Genomic DNA, 25,794 nt, shown 5'->3' on the forward strand with positions numbered 1-25,794 from the left:
GGCCCTGGGGCCATGGGCACATCAGGACCGTTGTGGGGGGCAGAGAGAGCCGGGTGTGATGAGGTGATGATACTCACGGACATCTGCTCTGGTGCAATTTGTCCTAAGCCCATTCCTTAAACTTTTTCACCCGTGCTGTGGGACCAAGTGGTCTCAGCATCCCATTGCTCTGGACCTTCACCCTTCACACCCCCAGCTGCTGCATCCTTCAGCCAGACAGCTTTGGATCCACCTCCCACATGCATTCATGTTTGCAGCTCTCCAAGCTTGCCCGAGCCTTGCAAGGAGCAGCTCAGCATTCCAGGGCACATCCCCGCTTCCCCAGGGTCTGTTCCTCACCCTCACAGGCCGAGGAGCTGCTTTTTGCACGGGCTGAGCCCAGTTGTGCACAGTGGGAGGGAGGGAGGCAGTCGTGGGTGGCTGAGGCACAGCTGGGATGCTCCGGGGAGGTCCGGGGACAAGTTGGCTTTGTCGTTGCATTTCCCATCCCAGCCCCTTTTTGTCTCAAGCAGGCAGAGCAACACTCCCGGTGTTCCTGTGTCCTGCCCCATGTCCCTGTGCCCTGCTCTGTGTCCCAGTCACGGGACAAACACCACCTGCCCGAGCCAGCTGGTGCTCTAATGCACCATTTGTACAAATATCACCCTCGGCCGGTGATAAGATCCCTCGGTCTGCTTGTTCTCACTTTTTCCTTTTTGTGTGTCCAAAATAATCTGTGCCTGCAGTCCCCCCCGGCCAAGCCAGCCCTTCCCAGAGCAGAACCTGCCAGCTTCCCCCAGGGATGCTGAAGGGTCCGGGGCAGGACTGGGGCTGTCCCCCCTCTTTATTGTCCTTCGTGTCTGGGCTCCCTCTGTCCCCCAGCCGATGTAGATTGGGGCAGGACAGGACCAGAGCTCTCCCTGCTCAGTTCAGGTTCCCCCTCACAGCCCAAGCCTGGCAGAGCCCGGCTCGCCGGCAGATCCTTGCCTAAACCCGACTTTATTGTCATTGTTCACACTTTGATGTTTTCCTTACAGCCCTGGAATCCCAGCCTTTATTTTTCCACCCTGCTCTTCCCAGGGAACGGCTGCTGCCTCCCCCTGCCCCGCCGCAACTTTTGAACCCGCTGCAGGATTGCAGGCAGGCAGGAGGGGCAGAGATGGCAGAGATACAGCACAGGGGGGCAGGGGGTCCCGGGGTGGGCCGTGGGGGAGAGAATCTTTGCTTTGGGACCGTGTGTGAGCAGGAGCAGCAAAACCGTGAAGAGGCGAAAGAATGTAACTTTACATCACCCAGAGCACAGAGAGAGCGCAGGTTCCTGCTTTGCCTCCTGCCGGGGGTCAGCCCCGAGCCCCCTGCCCACCCTTGACAGCTCCTGCAAATGACCCTCTAATGACGGGATGGTCGCAGTGTGAAAGCTGTCGGAATATGTGAGCGGCCCCGGGGAGGCTCTGCTGGGGCGGGGGAGCACCAGACACGCTTTGTTTACCCGCCGGCCGGGATGTGGATTGCGATAATCAGGCTGGGCTGGGATGTGGAATCGGGGCTGCTGCTCCCAGGAGGGGCGGGGTGGGGGTGGCCCCTGTCCCTGTCCCGTCCTGCACAGCCCCCAGGGCCACCCGCCGCTGCAGGGGGGTCCCGCCCGAGCCCTCTGCTGCCTGGGGGCCACCGGCGGGTCCCCACGCGTGTGTTGTGTCCCCGTCCGGGGAGGCAGCTCTCAGCCTGGGGCTCCCAGAGCCACGGCCGGGGTCAATCCCGGGGTCTGATCCTCGCTGCTCCTTCCCGGGGCTGCCGTGCGGGAGGACACGGCCACCCCGGGACACTCAGGAGCCCGGGCATCGCCCCCAGCCCCATCACTGCTCCGGGTGGGTGACCCAGAGGACTTGCCTGCACCACGGGCTTCGAATTCACTGCTCTTACAGAGCACGGCCCTTCCCTTATCTCCGAGGGGTAAATAAAGGAGGAAAATCCCTTTAGCCTCCCCTTCCATGCCTGCAGGTGCCTCCCTTGCTCTTGAGCAACCCCTCATCAGGGTTCGTCCTTATCTCACGTGAGCTTTGGAGCTCTCGAGCATCTTTTGCACTGTTGGAGGAACCCCCTTGCTCTGGTGGTTTAAGGAACAGCCAGAGCCCACCTGCTCCCGGAGCAGCTGCAGCCAGAGCAGGGAGGAGCTCTGGATGCAACAGATGGGACACAGGGAAGGGGACACTCACACCCTGGCAGGCCATCAACAGCAAGAATCAACAGAATCCAGTGGGCATTTTTAATATATATAATTTATTGATGAACTGTACAGCTGTGACCTTTTCACTACACCCCATCCAGCGAGGGGGAAAAGGCTTGAGCAGAGCTGTGGTTACTTGTTTGTAACAGCTGCCCACCTGGATCTGCCAGCTGGGGCTCTGGACATTGGGTAATACATTCACTTGTCTGAGTTGTAATAGAAATCTGATCGTTTTAATAGACATATAATAGACTTCTTAGGAGAAATGCCTAAGCCCCAGGGGAGATTGAAAATCCCAGTGGTGTGGATGCTCAGCATGGCCAGACACTGGAGCTGCAGGGTGCTGAGAACCTGTTGCTCCTGGTGATTCCCATGGCTGGGAAAAGCAGCATTGCCTGAGCCGGGAGTGCTGTGCCCCCCCAGTCCTGCACCTCACTCCTGCCTCTGTCCCAGACACAGCAGCTCCCTGGTAAACACAGCACGGGGCACCCAGCACTCCAGAGCTGCCCCTGGTGCCACAGCGAGGCGGCTGCTGCCCTTTTCCACGCAGAGCCTGGATCCAGCCAGGCACTGTGCTCGTGTGTGGTGCTGCCGGGCACCAACTCCTCCCCAGGTCCAGCCGGGGCTGTGCCAACCCAAGGGCGTGGGCTTCAGAGACGCCCTGGTCTGTGCAGTGCTCGTGGGTCGGGTCCTTGGGGCACTTTTGGGCAGAGATGTGCACCTTCCTGGCAGGGTGCAGGGTGGCCTCAGTTGCAGCCACACTCCTCGATGATCATGTCCTCGTGGTGTCGGATGACCATCTCACCCTTCTCGTAGTAGAGCATGGAGAGGGGGCTCATCTTGACTGGGGAGCAGGCGGGACACGGCACCAGGTTGGGCTTGTAGAGCTGCAGCAAACTCTGTGGGAGACACGGGAAGGGCAGAACATCCCCCTGCTGCGGGCAGGGCTGGGGGTGTGGGGGGCGCGGGGGGCGCAGGGGCAGGACCCCTCTTACCTGCATGTAGGCGTGGTTGGTGGGCTTGAAGGTCTCGTCCACGGGCGAGGGGCACAGCCCTTCGCAGCGGTACGCGTTGTACTTCTTGGGGTACACGATCCAGCTGCCCCAGCCCGTCTGCTCGAAGTCCACCACCATGTCCACCCTCCTGCACAGCGCCCTGCCCTGCTCCCGCGGCACGGCCGCGCCGGGGTCGCTCGCTTTGATCCTTTGCTTCTCCATCCTGTTCCTGCGCTGCCGGCGCGACCCCGCGTCCTGCGAGCCGCTGTCCCGCATGATGTACTTGGAGGTCTCCGCTGTCCTGATGAGGCTGTGGTCTCCCGGAGACTTGTCCTTGGAGAAGACGAGCAGCAGGACCCTGTCTGCCGCGTCCTGGGGCAGGGCTGGGTCCCCGTGGCCGGTGTCTCTCAGGGCCGTGGTGGCCGGGGCAGCTGAGCCACTCACATCCCACTGCCCCCTTCCCGTGGCACTGGGGTGCCCAGGGACCACGGCTTGGTGGAGCCAGGACCGCAGCAGGTTGGTGACCTCAAAGACTTTCCAGGAGGCCTGGGTGGCAGAGGGGCTGCCAGCCACGGTGCCCAGGAAGAGCTGGTGGGCGCAGGTCCCGTCTCGCCGGCACCTGCGGCGCTGGCTGTGGTAGATGTCCAGGGACACGTTGTGGGCACGGGAGAGGCCAGGCAGGCGGACACGGAGCTGAGCCAGACTCACCTCCTGGCTGCTGGAGAGGGACGACATGTCGAAGGAGAGCGCCCAGCGGGAACCGTTCTGCAGCGAGTCTGAAAGCCAAGGGCACGGTGAGGGGACCTGGTGCCAGGGGTGCCAGAGCTGGGGGCGACGGTGCCCCCTCCTACTGCCGGGGAACCATCCCTGCCGTGGGAGCCCGAGGGTCGGGAAAAAGCAGCTGGATCCACCTGAGAGCCAGCGAGAGCCTCGGGCAGGGCTGGTTCTGGGAACAGGGATGCCCAGGACAGTGGGGATCCCTGGACAGGGATGCGTGGGGACAGTGCAGGTCCCGGGGACGATGCTGGACCCAGGACGGGGAGGTTCGGGGACAGTGGCAGTGCCGGGAAGAGGGACGGTGCTGATCCCGGGGACAGGGCTGCCCGGGAATCGTAAGGGACACAGAGACAGGGATGGTCCCAGGACAGGGATGCCCGGGGGTGGTGCCGGTTCTGGGAACCATGCGAGTCCCAGGACAGGGATGCTCGGGGACGCTGCGAGCCCCGGGGACGGTGCCGGTGCCGGTCCCAGGACAGGGATGCCCGCGGCCCCACTCACCGTGCGGGGAGAGGCTGAGAGCGGCGGCGGCGGCGGCGCGGAGCGGGGCGGGAGGGGCGCGGAGCAGCTGCAGCATCAGCGCCGGGCAGCGCGGCGGGGCCCGGGCCGGGGCACCGGGGGATGCTCCGGTCGGTGCCCAGGTGAGTGCCCGGGGGGACGCTCCGGTCGGTGCCCAGGTGAGTGCCCGAGTCGGAGCGCAGCCCAGGCGGAGCAGGGCCAGGGCGCAGAGCGCCAGAGCGGGCACGGAGCGGAGCGGGACCCGCATGTCTGCCCGGGCCACCCGCAGCCGCCCTATTTGTACAGCGGCCCCGAGCGCCGCCCTGGGCGGCCCCGGCACCCCCCTCCCCGACAGCCCCCTCCCCTCTTCTCCCCGTCCCTCTTCCCATTCCTCCGTCCCTATCTCTGTCCTCCCTCCCCTCCACCCCCATCTACCCCCCGGCCATCCCTCTCCGTTTCCATTGCCCTCGTCTCCCGCCCTATTCTTCCTCCCTCTCTCCTTCTCCCCATCCTTCCCCCGCTGCCTCCAGCCTTATCCATCATTCCATCCATCCATCATCCATCTCTGCCTCATCCCTGCATTCCTCCAGTTCTTCTCTTTCTCCCCGTCCGTCTTTCCCTCCGTCCTTCCTGGACTCATCCCCACCACCATTCCTCTCTCTCTTTCTCTCTCTCTCCTTCCCTGTGGAGTGAGGTTGGGGACGGCCACTCCCGCACTGTGCCAGGACACCGCTGTCCCCAGACCCGGCACAGCCCGAGGCTGCTGGGCACGAGTGACCCGGGCACATCCCCCCCAGTCAATCCTGCCCTGTTCCTTAGAGAAGGGAGCAGGGTCTGGGGCACCCGTGGACCCCAACCTCTCTGGGGTGGGGGGTCCAACTGGGGTCCCCCCCCGCCAGCCTCCCAGAGAGGAGACACTCATCCTTCCCGTGGGGAAACGCGCTCAGTTCTCCCGCAGGGCACCAGGAACCTGAGACCTGCTCCCGGCTTATTCCCCCGCTGTCAGCCCCGCACCTCGAGGCCAGGCTGCGGCGGTGTGACGTCACGGCAGTGCAGGGTGACGTCACTCCTCCCCGCGCCGTGCTCCCGGCGGCCGCCGGCAGGGGGCGCGCTCTGCCGCGGCGGGGTCCCCCCATCGCCCCTTGGAGCCAGAGTCTCGCGAGATCCGCGCGCCTCTCGCGGGAACGCGCGAACATGGCGGCGGCAGCGGCGGCCGAGGGCGCCGAGCCCCCCCCGGAGCCGCCCCCGGCCCCGGAGCCCCCGGCCCCGCCAGAGCCGCCCGCCACGGACGCCGAGAGCGGGTATGTCCCTCCCTGGGCGGGCCCGAGGGACCGTAAGGGCTCCGCGGGACCTGGCCCGTTACCATGGGAACGGGGATGGGGGTCCCGGCCCTGCCCGTGGGGTGTCCGCGCCAGGCCCCGCGTCCCGGCTGTGCCCTCTGTCCTGGCCGTGCCCCCTGGGTTCCGGACATGCTCCCCGGGTCCTGGCTGTGCCCCCCGGGTCCTGGCCGTGGTCCCCCGTTCACGGGGTTCCCCCGTGTGGGGTCTCCGCTCTGACTGACCGCTGTGTCCTGGCAGGGCGGACGCCGCCATGGTCGATGTCAGCGCGGCCCTGGAGACCGAGTCGGCCAACGGGAAGGAGCCCCTGGTAGGTGCTGTGGGCATGGGTTGGTTCAGCCCGAGGGGAGCATCCCTTAGCGCCAGCGTTGCTTCATTAAAGGATCCTTTTGGAAGATAAATCTTCATCCATGTGGCTCATCTTCACGAGCTGAGTGTACAAAACAGCTGCAGTCTGCTTGCAGTGTGGCCGTAGGGAAAAGGATTTATTCCCTCTAAAACCGCATTGTGGCAGATTCCTGCCCAAAGCCCCTGTGCTCCCTGCCCCGGGCACTGTTTGATTCCTGGCTCTGCTCCTGTTCTAGGATGCTGCTGGGGACGGTGCTGAAGCCATGGACGTGCAGGGGGGCTCGGGGGACGAGGAGAACACTCGGCAGCTGGGCGAGATCGAGCTGCAGTGTGGGATCTGCACCAAGTGGTTCACAGCTGACACCTTCGGCATCGATACCACGTACGTGATGTCACTGATGTGATGTGATGTCACTGATGTGATGTGATATGATGTGATGTGATGGCTACCAGGGCCAGCACGGGGCTCTGCTGGCAAAAGTGGAGTGTTTGGAGTCTGAGTTCCCAAGGACCTGTCCATGGCCTTGGACACTTGGGAACTGGTGTGTTGTGTAAATAAAGCTTTGTCCATGATAAAAGCACCCGCAGGAAATAACACTGGGCCTGCAAGATGTTTGTGGTTTTAGGGAGGGAGGGAATAATTGGGTTTTAACCTGGAATAGTTAGTTTCTTAACCCAGTGTAGTAAAGAATAATTGATTTTCTTTCACTCCAAGAAGGATTTTGAGGGGCTAGAGCATGTCCAGGGAAGGGAACAGACCTGGAGAAGGATCTGGAGCTCCAGGAGGGGCTGAGGAAGGTGGGAAAGGGGCTCAGCCTGGAGGAAAGGAGGCTCGGTGGGACCTTCTGGCTCTGCACAACTCCCTGCCAGGAGGGGGCTGCCAGGGGGGATCGGGTTCTGCTCCCAGGGAACAATTACACTGCACCCAACCCTAACAAAGCTGCCTTTTCCTAGGTCCTGTCTGCCCTTCATGACCAACTACAGCTTCCACTGCAACGTGTGCCATCACAGTGGGAACACCTACTTCCTGAGGAAACAAGCGAGTGAGTTTGGGAGAAGCACCTTGGGAGATGTTTTGTGCAGGATCATCCTGGAGGGTTGGTTTTGTCTGAAGTTGGTGGGTGGGCTCTGCTGAGACTTCTGGAAAGTGACTCAAAATCCCATATTAACAACCATGTGTGGCTTCTTCTAAAAATGTTTTGCTACTAATTTATGAAGGTGATGTAACTGGTTCAGCGAGGGCTGAGTCAGGACAGAATTTGGGAGGTTTTGCAGTTTCTCAGGGTGATCACTGTGTACACAGGTATCTGATCTTCCCACCAAGTGTAACTGTAGCCCTGGGGTGTTTTGTTTCTCAGATCTCAAGGAAATGTGCCTTAGTGCTCTGGCCAACCTCACGTGGCAGTCGAGGACACAAGATGAGCACCCCAAAACGATGTTCTCCAAGGATAAGGTTTGGCTGTTTGGGAACCACCGTGGACCCATGTCAGTGATGGTGTCAGTGAGGAGGAGCTCACACAAACGCTTTCTGTTCTTACAGGATATTATCCCCTTTATTGATAAATACTGGGAGTGCATGACAACACGGCAGAGGCCTGGGAAAATGACTTGGCCCAATAATATTGTCAAAACCATGGTAAGAATTGAGGGTAAATCCGTGGCAGAATTCCCACAAATTTTGGGTTTCTGACATTGCTGTGTGCTGAGGGCTTGGAGCTTGGAGCTACAGGGTAAAGATGCTGATGCTTCTTAGGCAGCTGATGTACCTAACACATATTAATATGAACTACTGGGATTTAAACCCTTGTTAATGAATTTGTTATGATCTTACCCTAACTGAAGGCTGTAACTAAAGTTTTAATGTAACTAAAACTCATCTGTTTCAGTGCAAAGAAAGAGACGTGTTCCTGGTGAAAGAACATCCCGACCCAGGCAGTAAAGACCCAGAGGAAGATTACCCCAAATTTGGGCTTCTAGACCAGGTATGTGCTGGGAGACAGGAGAAAGGTGGGGAGCTGAGAAGGGGTTGAGAGGGTCCCTCTGGTGCCTTTCTGCTCAGTCAAGGGGCAGATCTCTGAGCTCTATCTTGTGCCAGCAGTGGATGGGAGCCCCAGCTCCTGGAGTGCCCTGCTCAGGCCTGGAGTGTTCCCTTTGACCAAGTGTGTACAGCAGATTGTTTGATCTCTTTCAGGATCTTGCCAATATTGGTCCAGCCTATGACAACCAGAAACAGAACAATGCTGTGTCCACAAGTGGAAGCTTAAATGGCAAGTTCTTTACTCAGGAGGGGTTTGGCTATTTGGGACTGAGCTGGATTTCTCAGTGCTCTGGGCATCTATGCAGTTAAACTGTCCTGTGAACTGAGCTTGTGCTTATGCTCCGAACAGTCTCACTGTGCCTTTTTATAGAAAGATTAACTTTGGATCTTGGGGAGGTTCAGCCGTTTCTTCACTGTGACCACATAAATCAAGATGCTCACTGAAAGCTGAGCTTGTCACTTTGCTCCTAGAATGGTTTTCAATTATCTCCTTGAGTTACTTAGATTTCCTGTTTCTCATCTTGCTGAGGGTACTCAGGGCAGCCTTGCTGCAGTAAAAGAACTGTTAATGGGTTTATATATTAATAATCTTTATTAAACACATCCCAGTAATACAGACGGGAGGTATTTGGGTCTTTCTGAAGCAAGTTAGAGATATCTCAGCTGTGTTGTTTCCATGTCATGCACTGGTTATTTTTTATTTCATTTCTGGGAGACTGACAAACGTGTGGTGCCACTTCTGTTCTTGCAGGTGGAGCCTCTCTGGGAGGTGAATATTTACCTTTCAGCTTCTTAAACTTAAGTATTGCTGTTTGCAAAGCTTTTCTTGCTCGATTTTCTTAGAAGCCGAAGTCAATCAAAAATGAAAGTGTGCCCTGATGTGATTGCAGTTGGACTTCAATACAAACCAGCAATTCCATTCTTTGATCTTAGTAGTTAGATGCTTTTAATTGCCATATTCTGCCCTACTTGACTGGTTTAAAGGTTTTGTTTATTTATTTTACAGTTATGTTTATTTTTATTCTGTATCGATTGACCTGATGTTGTCATTTTAATGCTTAAACAGTGGGTCTGAAATTTACAGCACTGTGGTTCAGGCAAGTAATTATTGACAAACTGGAGAGCCTGAATGTTTGTGTGCACTGAAATCAGCGAGTGCAGCTGGATCAGGTCATGTTTGTGCAGAATATGGCATTCCCTGGATGGTTTGGATCCCTTACACTGTAAGGGAGTGCTGGTAATGGAGGAGCTGACTGGATTTTTAGTTACCACATGAATGTGGTTCCTGAAGGTGTTTATCTACAGTACATAAAATTTCCATAGTTTTCCTTATAAATCAGCAGTGGTATCTTTGGAAATGGCAGGATGATAAAATGCATGTATGATTTAATTTATTAAAACATGCTGATATTACTTTGATTAAATTTGACATGTAGCTTTTCCTAACCTACAATTTTATAACTGAGTGCTGAATTCAAACTGGTTTGCTGCTCAATCATAGAACTGATTTCAGTAGTACTGAAGAGAAACACCTCTTGCTTTTCATTTTTCCTCAACTTAGGTGTATTTTGTTTTGTAGATGGAAATTGAACATTGAGTGCTTATTGCTGGTTGGTGTCAGTGTTCCTCCAGCGCAGGGTCACTGGGTTGGTGGCTGTGCTGTAGGATGGGTTTCTGCTGCTTCTGCAGAAATAGATTTGGGCTGTGACTGGAATCTCCATTAATAATAATAATAATAATAATAATAATAATAATAATAATAATAATAATAATAACGCCCCTGAAGTGAATCCCAGTGCTGCTGCCTGTGAACCTTCTGATGAGAGAAAAGATTCTTAATTCCCACTTGAAAAGCTCAAATTGAGCTTGTTTTGCTGCTCAATCTCCTTTAGCATCTGCTCCAAATTCAGACACCTCAAAAGCTGACCAGAAGCCACATAAAAGTTGTGGACTTTGCTGTGCTCGTTGGCAGTGAAGTCTGGTTCACATTAGCTGTGGACAGAGGCACCTGAGCCCACGAGCTGATTTTGGTTTGGCTGCTCTGCCTCTGTCTCCCTGGAGATTCCGTGTGTGTGGGTGCTGGTGAGCAGCAGCTGCTGACCCCTGCTCTGTGTGCCCAGGGGGAATGGCTGCCGGGGGCAGCGGGAAGGGCCGAGGGGCCAAGCGCAAGCAGCAGGACGGAGGGACCACCGGCACGGCCAAGAAAACACGGAGGTAAGAGCAAAGGTGCCACGAGGGTGCAGGGATGGGCACAGGGATGGGTGCAGGGATGGATGTGGGGAAGGGTGTGGGGATGGGCACAGGACGGATGTGGGGATGGGCACCAGTCAGGGACAGTGGCACTTGTGATGCTCTAAGCTGCCTCCCGGCTATCGCTGCCCTGGGTGGGTGTCTGGGTCACTCCAGAGCCCTGTGATGTCACTGATGACATAATGGATGACTGATGAGTCACAGGCTTCTCACTTGATTCATCACTCTGCACTCGATTGCTCCTCCCTCCCTGATCCACCACTCTGCTCTCAATTGCTTCTCACTTGATCCATCACTCTGTGCTTGATTGCTCCTCCTTCCCTGATCCATCAGGCTGCGTTTGATTGTACCTGCCTTGATCTATTACTGTGTTTGATTGCCCCTGCCTTGATCGATCACTCTTGAGCTCGATTGCTCCTGCCTTGATTGATCACTCTTGAGCTCGATTGCTCCTGCCTTGATCCATTACTTTGTGTTCGAATGCACCTGCCTTTATCCATCACTCTTGAGTTCGATTGTTCCTGCCTTTATCCATCACTCTTGAGTTCGATTGCTCCTGCCTTGATCCATCACTCTTGAGTTCGATTGCTCCTGCCTTGATCCAGCACTCTGTGCTTGATTGCCAGTGTCTGCCGAGCAGTTGCTTGGCCGTCAATTGCAAATTCCAGCTGATCGATTGCTCCGCACTGGATTGCTCATGCCTGCCGATCGAGTGCTCAGCGATCGATTGATCGCGACTGCTGATCGATTAGATCGGTGATCGATTGCTAATGCCTGCCGATCGATTAGCTCGGCGATCGATTGATCGCGACTGCCGATCGATTATATCGGCGATCGATTGATCGCGACTGTCGATCGATTAGATCGACGATCGATTGCTCATGCCTGGCGATCGATTAGCTCGGCGATCGATTGCTCATGCCTGCCGATCGATTAGCTCGGCGATCGATTGCTCATGCCTGGCGATCGATTAGATCGGCGATCGATTGATCTCGCCTGCCGATCGATTATATCGGCGATCGATTGCTCATGCCTGCCAATCGATTAGATCGACGATCGATTGCTCATGCCTGGCGATCGATTAGCTCGGCGATCGATTGCTCATGCCTGCCGATCGATTAGCTCGGCGATCGATTGCTCATGCCTGGCGATCGATTAGATCGGCGATCGATTGATCTCGCCTGCCGATCGATTATATCGGCGATCGATTGCTCATGCCTGCCAATCGATTAGATCGGCGATCGATTGCTCATGCCTGCCGATCGATTAGCTCGGCGATCGATTGCTCATGCCTGGCGATCGATTAGATCGGCGATCGATTGATCGCGCCTGCCGATCGATTAGCTCGGCGATCGATTGCTCATGCCTGCCGATCGATTAGATCGGCGATCGATTGATCGCGCCTGCCGATCGATTAGCTCGGCGATCGATTGCTAATGCCTGCCGATCGATTAGATCGGCGATCGATTGCTCATGCCTGCCGATCGATTAGATCGGCGATCGATTGCTAATGCCTGCCGATCGATTAGATCGGCGATCGATTGCTCATGCCTGCCGATCGATTAGATCGGCGATCGATTGCTAGTGTCTGCCGATCGATTATATCGGCGATAGATTGCTCATGCCTGCCGATCGATTAGATCGGCGATCGATTGCTCATGCCTGCCGATCGATTAGCTCGGCGATCGATTGCTCATGCCTGCCGATCGATTAGCTCGGCGATCGATTGCTCATGCCTGCCGATCGATTAGATCGGCGATCGATTGATCGCGACTGCCGATCGATTAGCTCGGCGATCGATTGCTCATGCCTGCCGATCGATTAGATCGGCGATCGATTGATCTCGCCTGCCGATCGATTATATCGGCGATCGATTGCTCATGCCTGCCGATCGATTAGCTCGGCGATCGATTGCTCATGCCTGCCGATCGATTAGCTCGGCGATCGATTGCTCATGCCTGCCGATCGATTAGCTCGGCGATCGATTGATCGCGCCTGCCGATCGATTAGATCGGCGATCGATTGCTCATGTCTGCCGATCGATTAGATCGGCGATCGATTGATCGCGCCTGCCGATCGATTAGCTCGGCGATCGATTGCTCATGCCTGCCGATCGATTAGATCGGCGATCGATTGCTAATGTCTGCCGATCGATTAGCTCGGCGATCGATTGATCGCGCCTGCCGATCGATTAGCTCGGCGATCCATTGATCGCGACTGCCGATCGATTGCTCATGTTCATGGATCTGCAGGCAGGAATAGTCGAGCTTCTAATTTTTTTTTTAAATTATTTTTTACATTTTTATAAATTTTTAAAATTTTTGAATTTTTAAAAAATTTTGTTTTTAATTTTTTTTAATATAACTTTATATGAAGCACATGTGATATCTGGGTGTGCCTGAGTGTGCGTGTGGTTGCCTCAGTGGGTCTGAGTTTATTTTTTTGTTTTTTTGGTTTTTTTAAATTTTATTTTTTTAAAATTTCTAGTGTTTTTATTATTTTTAAAAATTTTTAAAATTTTTTTTGTTTTAATTTTTTAAAAATTTTTGTTCAATAAGTTATAATGTGAGGTGCATGTGATATCTGGGAGTGTCTGAGTGTACGTGAGTGTGCTGAGTGGCTGAGTACGTCTCATTTTTTTTTTTTATGTATTTTTATTTTTTTAACTTTTTTTTTTAATAACTTATTTATGATGGGCATGTGATATCTGGGTGTGCCCGAGTATGTCTGAGTTTTTCGGCTTTTAAAATTTTTTTAATTTAATTTTCATTTTTTAAAATTTTTTTAATAACTTATTATTTGAGGGGCATATGATATCTGGGTGTGCCCGAGTATGTCTGAGTTTTTCGGCTTTTAAAATTTTTTTAATTTAATTTTTATTTTTTTAAATTTTTTTTTAATAACTTATTATTTGAGGGGCATGTGATATCTGGGTGTGCCCGAGTATGTCTGAGTTTTTTGGCTTTTTAAATTTTAAATTTTTAAATTTTTTTAATTTAATTTTTAATTATTTTTTTTAATAACTTTTTATTTGAGGGGCATGTGATATCTGGGTGTGCCTGAGTTTGTTTGTTTGGGGTTTTTTGTTTTGTTTTGGTTTTGGTTTTTTTTTAATAACTTTCAATATGAGGAACATGTGATATCTGGGTGTGCCTGAGTGTGCCCAAGTATGTCTCAGATTTTTGGCTTTTTAAAATTTTTTAATTGAATTTTTAAAAATTTTTGGTTTTTATTTTTTTTTAACAACTTATTATTCGAGGGCCATGTGATATCTGAGTGTGCCTGAGTGTGTCTGAGTTTATTGCTTTTTTAAAATTTTTATTTTTAATTTTTTAAAAAATAATTTATTATATTAGGGGCATGTGATATTTGGGTGTGTCTGAGTTTATTCCTTTTTTTAATTTTTTTTTAACTTTTTTTTAAATAACTTATTATATGAGGGGCATGTAATATCTGAGTCTACCTGAGTGTGTCTGAGTTTTTTGGGGTTTTTTAAAATTTTTAAATTTTTTTTTTTAAATAACTTGCAATATGAGGGACATGTGATATCCGGGAGTGCCTGAGTGTGCCCAAGTATGTCTGAGTTTTTTTGGCTTTTTAAGATTTCTTTATTTAATTTTTTAAAATTTTTGTTTTTTATTTTTTTTAATTTTTTTTAATAACTTATTATTTGGAGGGGCATGTGATATCTGAGTGTGCCTAAGTGTGTCTGAGGTGGTTTTTTTTGTTTGTTTTTTAATTTATTTTAATTTTTTTTTCAATAACTTATTATATGAGGGGCATGTGGTATCTGGGTGTGCCTGAGTGTGCCCCAATGTCTCTGAGTTTTTTTGGTTTTTTGCTTTTTTTTTTTAATTTTTAAGGTTTTTTTTATATTTGGTTTTTTAATTAATTTTACAAATTTAATTTTTTTTTTTAAATAAATTATTCTGTGAGTGCCCTGTGATGTGTGGTGTGCCTGGCTGTGTGTGATTTATCATTTATTAGATGAGAGCTGTGGGATTTTTGCTGCTCTGGTTTCAAACGGTTGGTGACACTCCTGGCAGTGCCATCCCGGGTTGGTGACACTCCTGGCAGTGCCATCCCGGGCTGGGGACACTCCTGGCAGTGCCATCCTGGATTGGTGGCACTCCTGGCAGTGCCATCCCGGGCTGGGACACTCCTGGCAGTGCCATCCCGGGCTGGGACACTCCTGGCAGTGCCAGCCTGAGTTCCTGTGTTGCAGTGACCCTCGGGGGCTGTCCTGGGCAGTGGCAGGGATTGTCCCGGGCTGGGGACACTCCTGGCAGTGCCAGCCTGAGTTCCTGTGTTGCAGTGACCCTCGGGGGCTGTCCTGGGCAGTGGCAGGGATTGTCCCGGGCTGGGGACACTCCTGGCAGTGCCAGCCTGAGTTCCTGTGTTGCAGTGACCCTCGGGGGCTGTCCTGGGCAGTGGCAGGGATTGTCCCGGGTTGGGGACACTCCTGGCAGTGCCAGCCTGAGTTCCTGTGTTGCAGTGACCCGCTGTTCTCGGCGCAGCGCCTGCCCCCCCACGGCTACCCCCTGGAGCACCCGTTCAACAAGGACGGCTACCGCTACATCCTGGCCGAGCCCGACCCGCACGCCCCCGACCCCGAGAAGCTGGAGCTGGACTGCTGGGCCGGAAAACCGATCCCCGGGGACCTGTACAGAGCCTGCCTGTACGAGCGAGTGCTGCTGGCGCTGCATGACCGAGGTACGCAGCTCCTCGGGCCCCCCTTCCTGCCACAGGCACGCAGGTGACACCCACCCCTGCACGCCCTAAAGCACAACTGAGGGGTGCTGTGCTCCCCTGCAGCTCCCCAGCTGAAGATCTCTGACGACAGGCTGACTGTGGTGGGGGAGAAGGGTTACTCCATGGTGCGAGCCTCGCACGGCGTGCGCAAGGGAGCCTGGTACTTCGAGATCTCCATGGACGAGATGCCTCCAGACACGGCTGCCAGGCTGGGCTGGTCACAGCCCCTGGGTAAATCATTTTACAGAGCATTTCTTAGCTGCACGTTTCTCCTGTGCGCTCCCCACGGTCACCACGAAGCGTTTGTTTCCACAGGGAACCTCCAGGCCCCTCTGGGATACGACAAGTTCAGTTACTCCTGGCGCAGCAAAAAGGGAACCAAGTTTCACCAGTCCATAGGGAAACACTACTCCTCTGGTTATGGACAGGGTGATGTCCTGGGATTTTACATCAGCCTTCCAGAGGACACTGAGACGGCCAAATCCCTGCCTGACACCTACAAAGACAAGGTGAGGTGCAAGTTCACTGTTGCATTAAGCATTGGCAGGTGGGAAACTGGAAAAGGAGTTGCTGTGGCTTCACTCGTGCCCCTTTCCGTGCATCCTTCCCATCCTCCCTCTCCGTGCCTCCGTGGGGGAGAGGCCCAGAGTGTTGATCTCAAGAAAACAAAATACTCCTGGATGGGATTGCCCACATCTCCTTTCACCTTCCCCTCCTGGCTCTCAAATCTCTGAGCTGTGGGAATCACTGCTCACAGGTACTCTGACAGCAGGCACACCTGGCCCTGAGCAGGGCAGGTGACAGGTGACAGATTTTCGGGTTTGTTCCTGACGTTGTTTGCTGCTGTTTCAGGCTTTGATCAAATTCAAAAGCTACCTGTACTTTGAAGAGAAGGATTTTGTAGACAAAGCAGAGAAGAGCCTAAAGCAAGCCCCGGGAAGCCAGGTGAGTTGTTGCTGTCACTTCAGCCCATGCCTGACCTGAGTGAAAGGGAGCAGGGATTAATCTTGTCCGGGTTGCTGTGTCCTGACAGCACCATCAGTGGGAAAACCCTTCATTTTTCAGATCATATTCTTCAAGAATGGTGTCAGCCAAGGAGTTGCCTTTAAGGACATCTTTGAGGGGGTTTATTTTCCTGCTATTTCTCTGTACAAAGGCTGCACGGTAAGTGAGGGGTCTTTGAAGGGGAATTCCTAAATCCATCAGTTTCAGTAATGCACAAAGTGTGGGCACTGCAGGAGTGTGCCAAGTGAAAAGGAAAGATGGGAATCATGTCAGTGACTCTGGAACACTCTTGCTGTTCACATGTGTAATGAGATTATCAAATTGCTGAAGTAACATCAGCAATGTTTGTTCCTGTGGGCTTGCACAGGGAATAGGAAGGGACGAGGGCAGAGGACAAAAGAAATCTTCCTGGATTTTCAGATTTAAAAAAATGTGTGTTCCACAGGTTTCTATAAACTTTGGGCCATATTTCAAGTATCCCCCGAGAGACATCACTTACCATCCTGTAAGTAAAACTGAAGTTTCTGCCTCCTCTTTGAGAGCCTCATTGTTTAAATCAAAGATGTTTTGGTGTGATTCATACCACACCTGTACCTGTCCTTCAGTCTCAGTACCTGGATAGTGTAGCCAAAAGGATTAAAAATACTTAACGACAGATATCCAAATAAATCATTAAGTTTTAATTGAATAACAGGTGCTGTTACCTTGTTCCTCTTGACAGATTGTTGCCTGTGTTGGCCTCATTTGTCAGTAAGGGGGTTGAATTGTTGTTCAAGGAAACACTTGGAGTTTTCCCCCTGCCATTACTATTTTGAGGAGGGAAAGAGCCCTGGGATGTGTGGTCAGTCCTTGTGCAGGAGGGGAGCTAACTGTGCTTCCCTCTGCAGATGAGTGACATGGGCTGGGGGGCCGTGGTGGAGCACACGCTGGCTGATGTCCTGTACCACGTGGAGACAGAGGTGGATGGCAGGAGGAGCCCACCCTGGGAGCCATAAACCCCCAGCACCGTGGATTTATTGCAGAGGAACATGCATCTGTGTCTCAGTGGTCAGCCAAGGACCCAGCAGGCCGAGGTGGATGCAGCCCTGGCTGGCAGGTGTTGTCTGTGTGTTCACACCTCCCCCTGCCCCTGCGAGTCACTTCTGGGGTGTTTTGTGATAATTTGGGGCCTCTCTGGGAGCCCCCAGGACCATTAGGGTGTTGAAGAACACCCAGGGTGTAGCTGGAGCTGCCAGGTGTGGCTGCAGTGACCCCTGTGCTCAGGTGTGCTTGGCTCATGGTGACAACAGCTCCCAGCCAGGACGGCTCTGTTGGAACGACACAGCTGCATGTAAGACTGAAATCTGGGCTTCTGTCCAAACTGTATTTTTTTTCCCCCACAGACTGGAAACCATTTTAAAAATAAAGGCTTTAACTCTTCTTTTTATTCTTTTTTTTTTTTTGTCTTGTAAATTGTTACAAGTGACATTAAAACTCAAAGTAGCTACACTTGAGCTGAAGATCTCCTGGGTACAGGAGTTACGTGGGGCCTCCTGCTAATGATCATCATTGCAGAGCTTTGGGTGAATAAATAACTTGACACTTCTTATGTGTTGGTACAGGAAAAAATAAATTAGAGCTGCTTTGAGGGGGAGAGGAAACAAAATTGTTAAGTAAATGCTGTTTGAGTTTTGGGAGAGTAAAATTTGAGGTTCAATCAGGCTTGTGTTTGCCTCACTGAGGTTGTACCTTCCCAGTCAGCTGTCTCCCAGACCTTTAATTGTAGACAGCACTAATTAAAGCTTTATTTATTAATTGAAAGTAATTAGGGAGAGTGGAGTTGGCTGACTGGGCCAGCACATGCTCAGTTAAGCAACTGCAGGAATTAAATTTTTTGGTCCTGCACTTACACAATGAGCTCAATAAATAAACCTTTCTATTTATTGATTGTAACTATGTATTAATTAGTGGAGGCTGCTATTGAAGGCCTTGGCTAATTGAAGTGACAGGATCCCACACTGTGCCCCTGAAGGAAGCCCTGCAGGGGTGGTCAGCAGGTCACAGGCACTGTCCTGGCCAGGCGCTGCCGGAGGTGTTTGGCAAAGTCCACCTGTGTCTGGGACAGCACCTGGTTGATGATGGTCTTGGGCAGCCACCCCTGGAGAGGAGCAGACACAGCCTGTGAGCAGAACCTGCCTCCCCAAAGCCCCTGGCTCCCCCCGGCCTCCCCCAGCCCCAGGTACCTTGAGGTCGATGCTGAGCAGCCAGGTGAGCCTGGTCTGGGAGGGGCTGCCGGGCAGCGGGCGCAGGACCATGCAGGTGGGACCGTTCTCAGCCCTGGTGGGGGGAGAGGCCCAGCTCAGACCTAAACTTGGACTTTTCAGCCTCAAAAATGCACTTTGGGGTTCCTGCAGCAGCTCCTGCTGCTCACAGAAACCCAGCGACTCAGCCCAGAGTAAAACCCTTGTGTCCTGTGGGAATGTCCCTCCCTGCACACACAGAGCTGTGTCAGCAGTGGTGGGTACCTGATGAAGCCCTCCCTGCACACACAGAGCTCTATCAGCAGTGGTGGGTACCTGATGAAGCCCTCCTGCTCGGGCATGGCCCCGTAGGTCGTGGACATCCCGGCCAGCACGCAGGTGGAGCCGCGTCTCTTGGCGCACCTCACGCTCACAAAGTCCCGTGGCCCAACGATGTTCCCGGGGGTGGCGGCCGCCTTCTCATGGGTGATCACCGTGTCCTTCCCAATCTTCTCCAGAATCTGCAGTTCAGAATTAAAACCTCCATTTGAAGTGTTTACTGCAAGCACAGCTAAAACTGAGGTTACCAGGTGTTCAGGTACAGGGTCTGACAAAGACTTGGTGTTTACAGTGACAATAATTCCAAATACTTCTCGCCCCCAGGCACAGAACTGTTTTCAATTCCTGTGTGAAAATTCCCTTAATTCCCTATTCCCTTAATGCTTTTCTGATTCCTTGTGCCTTGGGGCTGTTTCTTCCCCAGATCAGCCCCCAGTTCCAGCAGAACTGGCTGCTCCTTGCAGGAAAATGCCTTTCCTGCAGAATTAGTCACATAGAAACTGCTCCAGACTCGCCTCTGCTGCAGCAATACTGCTGCAAAGATGCTGCAAAAACTCCTCTACATCTGCAGCAGGAGGTGGAGAGGACACAGGCTGACTGTGACAGGTCTGGCACACATTTCCTACCCTGACTTCTTTGACGTTGGGGTTCCAGTCTCCCATCTGCTCCATGTTGTCCACCAGCTCTCCGTACACCGTGTCCAGGGGCTGGTCCACCACCACCTCCAGCCGGAACACCTTCCCCACGTCTGGCAGCACCTTGCTCAGCACTTTATCTCCATTACCCTGGGGAGGGGATGGCACAATTACCACCAGAGCTGCTCACAGCAGGGCTGCAAGGCAGCACCACAGGGCAGAGCACCCACCGCCACCGTCTCTGTCTTCCAGTCATCCTGGTCCTCCAGGATTCTGAGGGATTTCTGCAGGGCTTCCTCTCCTTGCTTGATGTAAGACATTTCCACCTCGCTGAAGGGTTTCTCCTCCAGCCTTGAGCCTGCCAGCACCAGACAAAGGCAGATGAGCTTTATCTACACCAAATACCCTTTTCTGTGCCCAGGGCACGGGGGTTAAACCCAGTTCCCACTCTGCCGTTGGTTCAGCAGAAGCAGAGCCCAACCTCAAGCAGGTTTTTCCCAGCCTGGGATGGCCTCCCCCCAGCAGGAAGGAGCAGACCCCTCAGGGGTCACTTACTGAGCAAGGAGCTTCTCCTGCGCACCTGGTGGATCCAGGTGCTGGGCCCTGGGCTGTGGCTGGCGAGCCTGCTCAGCTCCTGGCTGATGGCCACGGCAGCTTGTCTCCTCAGCCCTGGGGAGAGAGAGAGAGAGAGAGAGAGAGAGAGAGAGAGAGAGTTACCTGCTGGCAACACACTGCCCAGGCCTTGCCCTTAACTTGGGCTTTTCCCCAGTTTAAACACACAGCATGGAAAAGTCCCTGCTTGTCACCATCTCAGTGACCCTACAGGAGCAGGGAGAGCTGGCTGCCATCACACTGCCCTGGCATAGGCTGTCCTAAGCAATCCTGAGCTTGGCTCCAGCTCCGAGACACACAGCAGTAAAAATATTGAGGAGCACTGTGCAGGTGCCAGGGAAAAGCATGGAAATGGAGCCCAGAGGTACAAAACTCTCACAGCCAGAGGGAGTGGGAGCCAGAGCTGGTCACAGTGACACGAGCCAACCCCTGTGAGAGGTATGGTGGCAAAAGGGGTTTCAGGGTTTCAATTTCTGTGATTTCTAAATTAGGAACCCAACATGGTACAGAGCGGGAAGAACATCCCCGAGGCCCCAGCCACTATTCTGAGGAGTTTAGAAAGAAAGAAGGTCCTTTCTGGAGCCTGTGACTCAACAGGAGCTTCTCTAATAAACTCTTATCAGAAACTCCCACTCGGAAAGAATTCTGGAGCCCCAGGGAGCCGGAGAGGGGCTGCTCCAGCTTTGTCCTGTCCCGGACAGCCGGGCAGGGGCTGCCCCAGCCCCGAGCCGGACTCACCGGTCATGTTGCGCAGGTGGCGGTAGGAGATGGCGGCGCAGAGCTTGGACGTGGCTGGCAGCATCTCCGTGCGGGGTCGGAGCCGCGGGCTGGGCAGTGGCTGCGGTTGTGGCTGTGGTGGCCGCGGTTGTGGCTGTGGTGGCCGCGGTTGTGGCTGTGGTGGCCGCAGGGGTGGCCGCAGTGTCCGTCCGTCTGCGCCGAGCGCCGCTCTGCCCCGGCCCCGCCGTGCTCGGCCTTAAGTATCTGGGGCTGAAGGATTCTGCCCCGTCAGCCGGGAGATAAGAGCCGTCACTCCGGGCTGGGCCCCGCGGGCCAAGGCCAGCCCCGGCTCCGCACGCATCTGCCGGGGCCACGGGCAGGGCACGGGGCTCGGAGCGTGCGGGGACCGGGCAGGACCCCCGGGTACGGCCACGGGAGCAGGAGCAGGCACAGGCACAGCCATGGCTACAGCCACAGGCACGGCCACAGCCACAGCCCCAGCCCGGGCACCTGGGGCCCCGAGGGCCAGGGGGATGCAGAGCCCCGAGCCCCCCGAGCAGCTCCTGCCGTGCCTGCAGGGGATCCCTTGCCAGGAACGGAGCAGGGCTCCATGGCATGGACAGCTGTGACAGATCATCACAGCGTCACACAACCAATCCTTAACACTAGGAAAGACCCCGAGGTCATGGAGTCCAACCTTTGATGGGTAACAGTGGATAATCAGGGATAACGATGGACGACAGCATCTCACAGCACAACCATCGTGGAATAACGACCCAGGCTGAGCTTCTGCCAACACTGCACAAGAACCAGGACAGCCTGTAGAACACTGAATATTAAATACTTTGAGCTGCTGAGCCTGGGACTGGAAGTGAGGGGCAGTCCCCCTATTCCCCAGGCCCTGTTATCTGCCCCAGCAGTGCAGTGCAGTGATAACACTCAAGGCTGAAATGACATTTCTGGGATGAATTATGGCCTGGAGAGCAGCACTCCCAGGAACCTGTGAATTACAGCTGCTTCCTTTGACGTCAGCCCCTGCACCCTCCTGCAGGGAGCCTGACCTTCCTCCCCCATTTCAACAGTTTGGCCCAGGGGGAGGTCACCCCCTGACTGCGCCAGCAGCCCGGCCCCGGGGAGCCCTTGGTCCCCCCCGGCCTGTCCCCAGCTTTCCTGAGATGATTTGAGTCCCACCTGACATCCAGAACGGTCCTGGATGTTCCTCTCCATTGCCAGGGCTGCCATTCTGCACTGTGTTCCAGAAAACACCTCATGCTCAGGTCAGCAGTGAGGGGTTAGAGGGAGGTGCTGCAGGGACCAGGAGGAAGATAGAAGCTGCACTGTCCCTTTTCCAAAACCTCTCCTGGGAGCTCCTCTGTGCAGCCATGCTCCCACAAGTGTGATTCCCAGGTCATGGCACAGCTCTCCCCATGTCCGGGCTGCTCCCTCCTCCCTGCACACAGTGGAGAGGGAAACCCAGAAGGGTTTGAAATCCCAGAGCCACAGCCAGGAGTGTCCAACCCAGAGCTGACAGGGCTGGGTGCTCGGGGACACCAGGGACACCCCAGCATTGTGCAGTGCCCCAGCCCTCAGAGCCCCCCTGCCCTGAGAGCTGCCAAGACCCAGGACTGTTATCCCAGATGGAGCAGCTGCTCCCAGCACAAGGCCTCCCACAAGGACACGCGGCTGTTTGTGAGAAAAACCAAAACAACCCAAGCAGAGCCGCCCCTCTGGCTCCAGGCTGGAGGGGCACGACCCATCTGTGGCCTCAGGAGGGGACACAGGCACAGCCACACTGTGCCACAGCACGTGAGGAAATGCTGCAGGCGACCAGTCCCCAGAGCAGGACACAGACCCCAAAAAGGCACCCAGAACCCTCGGGGGGATCTGGTTAACTGGGACACCCCAGCCCCCCGAGGCACCCCCAGGCTCCTGCACAAAGTCACCACACAGCTCCACTTGTATTCACTTAGAAGGGCTCAAAGTACAGACACCCACAAATGTACAAAATGTACAAGACCAAAATTCTGCCAACCAAAGGCACTGGAGATCCACCAGGGCCTCAAGGCTGAGGGACCCAGAATCCCGAGGCTGCTCCAAGCCCCTGACCCTGGAGAACATTCCCCTCTTCCAGCCCGTTTCCCACTGCATGGCTGCAGCAGGGAGGCTCTGTGGGGGTCACCCTGTCCCTCCTCCTGCTGCAGCAGGGCTGGGGGGTGTCCCCCCTTCCAAGGCTGCCCTGGTGCTATTTGGAGAGTGCAGACAAACCACAGCCCCTGGTGCCCACAGAGGTCACACCCAATGCTGTGATAAGATAATGGGTCAAGAGCAGCAAGAACAGATCCATGTCTTGCCCTTCATGATACCCCCTAAGAGCCATCCCCTCCCGCCAGAGATTTTCCAGCCACAGCAGCCAGCTTCATAAATGCTTTTTATTGAATTTTGTTAGAAAAAGAAATACCATTTCCTTGTTTAAACCTTTGCTACCCCCAAACCCACAACACCCACTCAAGCCCAATGGGGCAGAAATGTTTCCCCTGAAGGTGAGTGGTCCTTGGGCCACTGAGAGGGGGCCAGTGCTGGCCACAACCGCTGTCAGCTCCCCAGGACAGCTGTGCTCAGCCCCAGCAAGCAGAGCTAGGCTTGTCCTCTGTCCCACCCTGAGACTCCACAGAGATTGTCCCTGCCCACACCCAGGAGGCTCCTGGAGCCTGGCAGCTGCCCAAAGCCAGCCCAGGACTCTCCTACCTGTGGAAGGGCCGGGACACACCCGGGCCAAAGGACTCTCCAACCCCACACATCTGCACTGAGGTGAGGAGGGACTGGAGGTCCAGGCTCTGCAGTGCCCCAGGTGCAGCAGCCCTTCAGCAGCAGGTTAGTGGATTCAGCTGGTAATTAGTGGATTCAGCTGGTAATTAGTGGGTGCAGCTACAGGGGAGTGGCACAGCCTGGCTGGGGGGGACAGGTAGTCTTTGTTGGGGTACACGGGGGTACCCAGGTTCTGCTCCCCATCCCAGAGCAGGATCTTGGCACAGGCTCCACTGTTCTCTTGGAGTGAGCCCAGCCCATGGCTGGACCAGGGGTCCCATCTATGCCTGCACAGCACATGGAGGGGACGAGATCTGGCCTGAGGGGGTGCTCATCCTGAGAGAGGAGGAACTGTCAGGACCAGAATACCGGAAAGCCATCAATGTCAGGATCAAGGATTTATTTACATGTCAAGGAAAACTCTCACCCAGAGTCATGTGAGGAGGAAAAAGCAAACAAACCCAAGGAGCAGTGATTTGCCTCCCAAACACAAATTCTTGCAGCACTCCCAGCACTGGGCCCTCCTCACCTCCTTCTCCAGAAGGAGACTAAAGGCATGATTTGTGTACAGTTACCAGCACCACGGAAAATACAATCTGAAAATCAAACCCGCCTTTCCAAGGAGATGTGTCCCTGCCCAGGCAGCTCACGGAGCAGCCCTGGCTCCCTGCAGCACAGCCTCAGTACTCATCCAGCGTGTCTGCCCGTGGCACCGACAGGCCCCTCTCCTTCAGCGCCTGCACCTTCAGCTTCTCCGACTCCTGCTTGGCCTGCTGCTCCACCCGCTGCTCCTCCAGGATCTCCTCGATGGACACCTGCTGCAGGGGTGTGTCGCTCTCCTTCTCCAGGTCCTGCAGGAGAAACGGCCCCTTCAGCTCTGCACAGCATCCCTGGAGCACAGGGCACCCACACCCCTTCCAGGAGTGCCAGCAAAGGGTGGGGGTGACAGAAAACAGAGGTGCTGGAAGCACTCTGAGGGGTGGGGACCCCAAACAGCGCTCAGCTCCTCCTGAGCCCATCTCAGGTGGTGTCCCCTGGTGCAGAGCCAGCAGGGAGGTAAGAGGCAGCCAGCAATGCCACCCTCCAGCAATGCCACACAAGGTGGAGCATCCCCACAGCTCCCTCTGCATTCTTCTTCATCTTTCACATCATCCCAGAGGGGCTGCAGCAGCAGGAGGCACCCCTGCCCTGCAGGCTGGCATTTCTGTGATGGTTCAGCCTGAACTGGCCCTGGAGACGGCTCCAATTCCAGCCCAACACAACAGCAATATTTCACAGCAGACAGACAGACAAACCACAAGCACCCCCAGCTCAGGCCCAGGCTGCAGCAGGAGCTGTGCACTTACAATTTCCCCCAGCAGCACTACATTCTCGCCCCTCACCACGAAGATGCCCCGAGGGATGTCCCCATACTTCTTGCCCACGTGGATGCGCTCCACGGTCTGGTGCAACACCAAGTTTGCTGCAGCAACGAGAGAGACACAAAACCAGCGGCGTTCCACGGTGGATTCAGGCGTCCCCGGTCCCACGGGGCAGTGCCGGTGCTCGCTGTCCCCCATCGCTCGGTCCCCGCAGCCACTGACACTGCAGCCCCCCCGAGCACAGAAGGTGATGTCCACGCCGGTGCTGCAAGCTCTGGGCGCTTGGTTAGAGGATGAGCATCACCCGGCCGAGTCCGCCCAAAGAGCGGAGCCAGCGCTGGACGCGATCCCAGGTGTGGGAGAAACCCCCGCGAAGCACCGAGTCCAGGGGGGTCCCACACAGAGGCGGATGTTTAACCCCCAGCACAACCACACTGGGAAAACGCACCGCGGTCCCTCCTCCTCCTCCTCCTCCTCCCCTGCCCGGCTCCCCGCGGCCCCGGCCCGGCCGTACCGAACTGGTCGATGCTGCGCAGGTACCCGATGAGCGTCCGGCCGTCCCGCAGCAGCACCAGGTGCTTCTCTGCGGGAAAGGAGAACGGGGGTCGGGCACGACCATACGGGGCCGGGATCCCCGCCCGGGACAGCGCCACGGGAATAGGGGTCCGGGAGCCGCGGGACAGGACCCGGGGGAGCGGGAATCCAGACCCCGCGGCGGGGCGGCACCGGCAGGGCACGGAGGGGACGGGCCGGCCCTGGAGCACTCACTGTCGATGTCCTGGATCAGGCTGGCCGTGCCGGGCATGTAGTTCATGGTGCCGCCGCGCCCGCAGCGGAAGCGCCGCCATGCGCCGCCGCCGCCACCGCCCCGGAACCGCCCGCGCCGGGCGGGGCCCACCCGGC

General features: G+C 55.0%; 4 protein-coding genes across 5 annotated transcripts; 1 reads left to right on the plus strand and 3 right to left on the minus strand.

The window, feature by feature from the left end:
- Positions 1-2,235: 2,235 nt before the first annotated feature.
- Positions 2,236-3,965, minus strand: LOC106862081 (nodal homolog). The gene is made up of 2 exons (XM_088179916.1): positions 3,199-3,965; positions 2,236-3,102 (listed from the first exon to the last, which is right to left on the minus strand). The coding sequence occupies exons 1-2, from the start codon at positions 3,931-3,933 to the stop codon at positions 2,950-2,952; spliced, it is 888 nt and encodes a 295-aa protein (XP_088036042.1). The 5' UTR covers positions 3,934-3,965; the 3' UTR covers positions 2,236-2,949.
- A 1,685-nt stretch (positions 3,966-5,650) lies between these two features.
- ASH2L (ASH2 like, histone lysine methyltransferase complex subunit) lies at positions 5,651-17,622 on the plus strand. Of its 2 annotated transcripts, XM_088180094.1 has the most exons (17): positions 5,651-5,774; positions 6,051-6,120; positions 6,395-6,540; positions 7,113-7,201; positions 7,517-7,611; positions 7,699-7,794; positions 8,045-8,140; positions 8,350-8,425; positions 8,948-8,965; positions 10,317-10,410; positions 14,942-15,159; positions 15,262-15,429; positions 15,514-15,707; positions 16,051-16,143; positions 16,264-16,362; positions 16,649-16,708; positions 17,091-17,622. In XM_088180094.1, exons 1-17 carry the CDS (start codon positions 5,668-5,670, stop codon positions 17,196-17,198), a joined length of 1,827 nt encoding a protein of 608 aa, XP_088036220.1. In that variant the 5' UTR covers positions 5,651-5,667; the 3' UTR covers positions 17,199-17,622. The 2 variants fall into 2 exon arrangements, with proteins under 2 accessions (XP_088036220.1, XP_088036221.1); XM_088180095.1 differs by lacking the exon at positions 8,948-8,965.
- Positions 17,606-20,882, minus strand: STAR (steroidogenic acute regulatory protein). The gene is made up of 7 exons (XM_088180097.1): positions 20,747-20,882; positions 19,952-20,065; positions 19,627-19,754; positions 19,388-19,546; positions 18,759-18,943; positions 18,426-18,519; positions 17,606-18,340 (listed from the first exon to the last, which is right to left on the minus strand). Exons 1-7 carry the CDS (start codon positions 20,808-20,810, stop codon positions 18,233-18,235), a joined length of 852 nt encoding a protein of 283 aa, XP_088036223.1. The 5' UTR covers positions 20,811-20,882; the 3' UTR covers positions 17,606-18,232.
- Positions 20,883-23,140: 2,258 nt separating this feature from the next.
- On the minus strand, positions 23,141-25,785 carry LSM1 (LSM1 homolog, mRNA degradation associated). Its single transcript, XM_014890833.2, has 4 exons — positions 25,660-25,785; positions 25,406-25,474; positions 24,877-24,992; positions 23,141-24,381 (listed from the first exon to the last, which is right to left on the minus strand). The coding sequence occupies exons 1-4, from the start codon at positions 25,703-25,705 to the stop codon at positions 24,211-24,213; spliced, it is 402 nt and encodes a 133-aa protein (XP_014746319.1). The 5' UTR covers positions 25,706-25,785; the 3' UTR covers positions 23,141-24,210.
- Positions 25,786-25,794: the final 9 nt, after the last annotated feature.

This window comes from Sturnus vulgaris, chromosome 28 (genome assembly GCF_052056855.1).
Source record: "Sturnus vulgaris isolate bStuVul1 chromosome 28, bStuVul1.hap1, whole genome shotgun sequence".
Classification (NCBI taxonomy): Eukaryota; Metazoa; Chordata; class Aves; order Passeriformes; family Sturnidae; genus Sturnus; species Sturnus vulgaris.